This window comes from Bison bison, unplaced genomic scaffold (assembly GCF_000754665.1).
Source record: "Bison bison bison isolate TAMUID 2011002044 unplaced genomic scaffold, Bison_UMD1.0 scf7180017864440, whole genome shotgun sequence".
NCBI classification, from domain to species: domain Eukaryota; kingdom Metazoa; phylum Chordata; class Mammalia; order Artiodactyla; family Bovidae; genus Bison; species Bison bison.
The window spans coordinates 3075398-3082370 of record NW_011495002.1 but is presented as its reverse complement, the minus strand read 5'-3'; the positions used below and the strand labels follow the sequence as shown (position 1 = coordinate 3082370).

The 6973-nt window shown below is 46.8% G+C and overlaps 1 protein-coding gene across 1 annotated transcript in view; it reads left to right on the top strand.

The window, feature by feature from the left end:
• The window catches only part of FAM134B (family with sequence similarity 134, member B), a 145223-nt gene that overhangs the window by 29781 nt on the left and 108469 nt on the right, over positions 1 to 6973 (top strand). Inside the window, exon 3 of the mRNA XM_010858801.1 lies at positions 4788 to 4818. Within this exon, the coding sequence (XP_010857103.1) occupies positions 4788 to 4818 (31 nt within the window). The remainder of the gene's footprint in view (positions 1 to 4787; positions 4819 to 6973) is intronic.

The window sequence follows — 6973 nt, the reverse complement described above, 5'->3', positions numbered from 1 at the left end:
TCCAGCCAGGCTCCTCTGTCCCTGGGAATTCTCCAGGCAAGAATACTGGAGTGGGTTGCCATTTCCTTCTGCAGGACATCTTCCCAACCCAGGGATTGAACCCAGGTCTCCCACATTGCTGGCAGATCCTTCACTGTCTGAGCTGCCAGGGAAGCCCCTACAGTGTTCTATCAGTTCAGTTCAGTTGCTTAGTCATATCTGACTCTTTGTGACCCCACAGACTGCAGCACACCAGGCTTCCCTGTCCATCACCAATTCCCAGAGCTTATTCAAACTCATGTCCATCGAGTCAGTGATGCCAGTGTATGGAACATTACAGTGCTCTATAGTGCACTTCAAATCCGGTTTATATTTTAAGTCTGTATGGTTCTTAAATTAACTCATGTGTAAACCATTTAGAAAGATTGTTTCACATGGCTGTGTTTCAAGGTTTGGAGGTGATTCCTTGGAGGTGATAGATACCTCCAAGGTTTGGAGGTCCCTGTTCTGGGAACATAAACAGATTTGGTTTTGTCCAGTTACCACTTTTCTCAAATCTATATAGGCTGGTTTATATTCTTGTACATGTTCTTCCTTCTTGCCCTGTCCTCCTCCTCCCCACGCCCCTCTTTTCTTTTTCAGAGAATACCTTCTAACCTTAACCAGGCACCCGATGCTTTCTGTTCACCCTAACATATGCGTGCGTGCTCAGTTGTGTTCAACTCTTTGTGACCCCTTGGACTGTAGCCCACCAGGCTCTCTGTGCATAGAATTTTCTAGGCAAGATTACGGGAGTGGGTTGCCATTTGCTCTTCCAGGGGATCTTCCCGACTCAGGGATCAAACCCACGTCTTCTGCATTGCAGACGGATTCTTTACTGCTGAGCCATTGGGGAAGCCCCTTGGTTCGCCCTAGAAATACTAATTCTGCCTAGAGTTGGGGCTTCTTTGGTGGCTCAGATGGTAAAGAATCTGCCTGCAATGCAGAAGACCTGGGTTTGATCCTTGCCTTGGGAAGCTCCCCTGGAGGAGAACATGGCAACCCACTCCAGTATTCTTGCCTGGAGAATCCCCGTGGACAGAGGAGCCAGGCGGGCTATAGTCCATTGGGGTCATAAAGAGTCAGGCACGACTGAATGTGCACACATAACATTTTCCGCATAAAGTAACATTTTGCAGGATTCAGGGATTAAGGCCTGATAATTTTGGGGACCGTTATTCATCCTCCTACATAATGGGAACCTCTATACTATGATGAGAAGTCCTCCTTATACCACAGAGTTGTGTAGAGGTCAGACAAGAGCATTAAAAAAGAAGTTCCTACATCAGTATGGGCCCCTCTGTTCAGCTTCCGGCCCATCACTTGAATATCATGGGTTTGGTCACCCATTAGTTTGTCCATATTGAGGGCCTTCCTCTAGCCAGGGCCTGTTGTGAGTGCCACTCTGACCAAGTCCAGCTCTCACGCTTCTGCCTGTAGGGCCGGCATTTGGAATGGACCAATCTTTCTGTCCGAGTTTTCACTGGGGGACATTGCTCTCAATACAGAGTTTCTGCTGCATGAGAAAAGGAGAAACAAGATTCATCCCCATGCGTTCCCAGGACTCCCTCTCTGTGGCTGAAGAAGCCCTGGGGCCTGCTTCATTCTTTCTGATCCAGTCTTTTAGAACAAAGGCCCATTGAATCCCATGTGTGGTTGGCAGGAGCCTGGTCTTACAGGCCTTCAGCCTAAGGCCCTGTGGTGATGAATTGGTCTCCGGGAGGCACAGAATTGGTTTCAAGTTGGACCCAGATATGGGGATTGGCTTCATTTAGAGCCGCTGGGCTCTCATGAGACACCCTGGCCCCCCAGCAGGAGTGGTGAGGAAAGGACCCCCAACTCATCTGTCTCCTCGCCTCTCCCCCAACTTTCCTGCTTCCCACAGCATTTCTGGCTAAATATATTAACCAAAATCCTCTTGTTTAGAATTTAATTGTATCCCTCCTTTCCCTTCATTATATCTTTAACACCATCTCGACACTTAATTGAAATAGATGAGCAAAAGTGTGGCTGTACTGCCTTGGAACTTAATCATTGTAAAACCCATGGGGCCCCATGTCTCTGGTTTCTGAGTCACTAGTGTGGATGCCCCCTGGCTGTGATAGATTTCTGTCTTGCTTTTTGTGCCCAAGTGCCTGCTCCCAGAATTAACCCCCTAGTCTGGTTCCTGGGCAGGCATCTGTGGTGTGGGAAACTCCTCCCGCAGCCTTCAACTTCTCCATCACCACCTTCTCTCTCTTTACAAAAGAACCAGTCATCTCCACACCCCACACCACCTGCCCCTCACTGTCTTGAGATGCTCTTTACCTACTTCCCTGGGCAGTGGAGGAGGGCTCACTCAGCAGAGCCCCACATGCTCCCTGTGGAGCATGACCAACCACCGTCCCTTTATGCCTTTCCTCCTGCCAAATCTACATGAACCATTTGATACAGAACATGGACCCACCTGGAATCATGGCCTATGAACAGTAGGCATTTGTGCTCACTCTGCACTGTCATTCCAGCTTGTGCCCTCATGGCTTGTGTGAAGGCCTGGATTTGGTCCCCTAGACTGTCTTCGCATCTTGGACCTCAGCCTTTGGAAGTGCTGTCTCCAACCCCTGCCAAGGCTGGAGGGTGCTTCCTTCTGTTCAGCCTCACTGCCACTGAACCAGCTCTGTGCCCACAGTTCAAGTGTGCTCCTGCTCAGCCTCTCACCACTGCCCCATCCTCAGCCCTGAGCAGCCACAGCCTGGTCTACGTTCAGTGATGGTGGTGCTGCTGTCTTCATCATTCTAATTTTCTCGCTCCCTTAGGCAGCAACCATTTTTCCATTTTTTTGTTATAATTAACGTACAATATAAGCTTCAGGTGTATAGCATAGTGACTTAATATTTTATACACTGAAAGTGAAAGTCACTCAGTCCAACTCTTTGCAACCCCATGGACTACACAGTTCATGGAATTCTCCAGGCCAGAATACTGGAATGGATAGCCTTTCCCTTCTGCAGGGGATCTTCCCAACCCAGGGATCATACCCAGGTCTCCTGCATTGCAGGCAGATTCTTTACCAGCTGAGCCACAAGGGATGCCCAAGAATGCTGGAGTGGGTAGCCTATCCCTTCTCCAGCAGATCTTCCCAACCCAGGAATTGAATCATTGAACCAGGGTCTCCTTCATTGCAGATGGATTCTTTACCAACTGAGCACTTAGGGAAGCCCTCTTTTATACATTATGAACTGATAACTTCAGTAAGACCAGTTACCATCCATCATGTCACCACACAAAGTTGTTACAATATTATTAATTATATTCTCTGTGTGTGCATTGCATTTCCGTGATTTATTTTATAGCTAGAAGTTTGTACCTCTTAATCCCCTTCACCTATTTTGTCTATCTCCCTGATCCCTCTCCCCTTTGGCAACCATTAACAGTTTGTTCTCTGTATCTATGAATCTATTTCTGTTCTGTTTCTTCATTTGTTTTGTTTTTTAGATTCCACATGTAAGTGAAATCATGTGGAATTTCTTTTTCTCTGACTCATTTCATTTAGCATAATACTCTCAAGTCCTTCCATATTGCTGCAAATGGCAAGATTTCATTCTTTTTTCATGACCAAGTAATACTCCACTATATATGTATATTGGGTTGGCCAAAAAGTTCATTTGAGTTTCTCCATAAGATGTTACACTACATCTTCTTTATTTGTTCATCTAGGTGAAAGGGAACCCAGATCAATTATACAGTTCTAATAATCTGATAAAAGGATGCAAGCAATTTTGAGAAACTTCCTGGGACTGAATTCTAAGAAGACTTCATCATATAGATCTTTGAGAGGGGCTTCCCAGGTGGCTCAGTGGTGAAGAACTCGCCTGCCAATGCAGGAGATGCTGGTTCGATCCCTGGTTGGGAAGATCCCCTGGAGGAGGAAATGTCAACCCAGTCCAGTATTCTTGCCTGGAAAATTCCATGGACAGAGGAGCCTGGTGGGCTACAGTCCATAGGGTCACTAAGAGTCAGACACAACTGAAGTGACTAAGCACACAAAAGCATGTAGTGAAGCACGAGAGGGACAACATCTTTATTTGATGGGAAAAAGCAGAAACTGCCTCATGGCCATTTCTTTTCTTGAACTTCATTAAAGCTGGTATCTGGGAACGTACTATCAAGACATAGTCCAATGAAGAAAGTCATCAGAGAATTAAGAAAGCAAATGAGATCTAGGTGTATGTTTATATACATTTTAATGTTGATTTCAGTTGAGCCTAGATATACACTCAAAACACTTAAAGAATGAATAGATAAAAATCTCCTTTCTCAAATAACAGTTGTCCCTTTGTCAGTACCATTTCAGAGTTCACCTCATATACCACCTCTGTCATTGGTGCTTTCATGACCAGCCACATTTTTCTGTCCTCCCTGAACTCTCATGGCTTATGTTTCTTGTAGAGTCCCTACATCCCCTGCCTTGGTTTATGTTCACTTGAGTGCAGGTTAGGTCTGCCCCAGGGGACAGTACAGCCCTCCAGGCAGGACCATGTGTTCTCTGCTGTTCCATCTCTCCTGCTACCTATCCAACGGTTTTGCAAATATTAGAATCTCAGTGGATATTTGTGGACAATTTTCCTGAATGAGTTATAGTACCAGAGGTAGACACTGTATGATTTGAGAGTTTCTAGAGTTTAAAGATCTAAGCATTCCATTTTAAGCAGCCCAGAATCTTTCTAAGTTGAGAAATACCTTAAGAGGAAAATACCTCCACTAACGTCCCACATTTACTTCTATTGCAGGTGCACAGTTGTGGAGAAGCCTCAGTGAAAGGTAGGGAACTTGCTTTCAGTGTTACCACTGATGAAGAGCGGGTGGGGGAGGTGACTGGGACACCGAGATGTGCCTCTGAAACCATAGTTTAGCGACAAGAATGACAAAAGTAATCTACAAGAGTGGGAAAATAAAGAAAAATACAGCTGAACTGAGGATGAGGATAAAATTGGGACTAGCTCTTGGAAGTAGCTCGCAAATTGCTGTAATATTGGGCTACAAGATTGCTTGAGAGTCACAGTGTGTGAAGGAGTACGGAGAGGGAAGAGTTGGGGGATTGGTTTCATTGGGGATTTCCTCTCCAACCTCATTTTGGGGGGTGAGCATCACTGCTGAGGTGGGTGAAAAACAGGTGACCCCCGAGGCCTGGAACTCTGCTGGAACGTTCCTGAAGGTTAACCAGGAGAGAGCTGTCGGTTCATAGAGCTGTGGGTTTGGGGAACAGCGAAGAGGAGTGGGAGGTTTGTAAGCCTGAGGGGTCAGCGAGTATCTACCGGCGTCTGGGCTCCTGGTGCAGCCGCAGGCAAAGTAGCTCCGTATTCATCCGCTGTACTCTACCCGGAAGTAAAGGTGGTCCACCCGGAAGTAAAGGGCCCCACCCGGAAATAAAAGGCCCCACCCGGAAGTAAAGGTGCTCCACTCAGAAGCAAAGGTGCTCCACTCGGAAGTAAAGGTGCTCCACTCGAAAGTAAAGGTGCTCTGGTGTGTGGAGGAGAGAGTTGGGGCAGGTGATGCGGGAAAGTAATCAATATCACGAACTGCATGTATGAGAAGTGGGAAAGTGAAGAAGATGTAAGGGTTAACACCGCAGTAAAACAAATTTTTGTAGTTATTTATTTTTTAGTTCTGCCTTCAAAGTATTCTCGTATGATTGAAAGAGAGGGTTGAGTGCTCAACTTACATCCAAGTGGACAGTGTGCAGTGAAGGCTCAAAAAGGAGACAGTTCAGTTCAGTTCAGTTGCTCAGTCGTGTCCGACTCTTTGCGACCCCATGAATTGCAGCATGCCAGGCCTCCCTGTCCATCACCATCTCCCGGAGTTCACTCAAACTCAAGTCCATTGAGTCAGTGATGCCATGTAGCCATCTCATCCTCTGTCCCCTTTTCCTCCTGCTCCCAATCCCTCCCAGCATCAGTCTTTTCCAATGAGTCAACTCTTCGCATGAGGTGGCCAAAGTACTGGGGTTTCAGCTTTAGCATCATTTCTTCCTGGTATATAACATACCCTTAAAAGCTGTGTGTTTATTTCAGGTGTAAAGTCCAATTTTATGACCAGTTGACATCTGTGTGCGTCTTCATTTTGGAGCTCAGATTTTCAAGGGGGGGGAGGGATGAGTGGGAATGTAAACTTGCCAAGAGACTCAGCAGAAGGAGACATTGGCTATAAGAAGGGAAATGTGATCTTCCAGGCACAGACTCACCCCAGCTTGGCCGTCTAGGGCCTGGTTTCTGTCCTGTCCTTGCTGACACACTGAGCCTCCTAGGATATGTCTGCAGATGCTTCCCCAAATGTCAGGTGGAGAAGTTGAGCATGCTCCCTGATTCTGACTGGGGGAAGATCTGACCAAGTCAGCGGGTGTAATTTCAAAGGAATTTTAAAAGCTTTGTGATGAAATATTCTTTCATATCTGCTCAGACTGGTTAAGGCATTGCCCATCTTTACTATAGCCCTTGCTGTCCACAGCCCTTCTGAAGTAGCTGCAAGTTGCCTGGGAGAATTTCCACGGCACACTTTCTCAGCATGGAAATTAACTAGAGTATTTGATAAGGGTTTGGAGAAAAACCTTAGCTGTTAGTGAGCCCGGCAGGACCAAGGATCTCACTTTGCCAGTGTCAGGTTCAGTTCAGTTCAGTTCAGTCACTCAGTCATGTCCGACTCTTTGCGACTCCATGAATCGCAGCACGCCAGGCCTCCCTGTCCATCACCATCTCCCGGAGTTCACTCAGACTCACGTCCATCGAGTCAGTGATGCCATTCAGCCATCTCATCCTCCGTCGTCCCCTCTTCCACCTGCCCCTAATCCCTCCCAGCATCAGAGTCTTTTCCAATGAGTCAACTCTTCGCATCAGGTGGCCAAAGTACTGGAGTTTCAGCTTCAGCATCATTCCTTCCAAAGAAATCCCAGGGCTGATCTCCTTCAGAATGGACTGGTTGG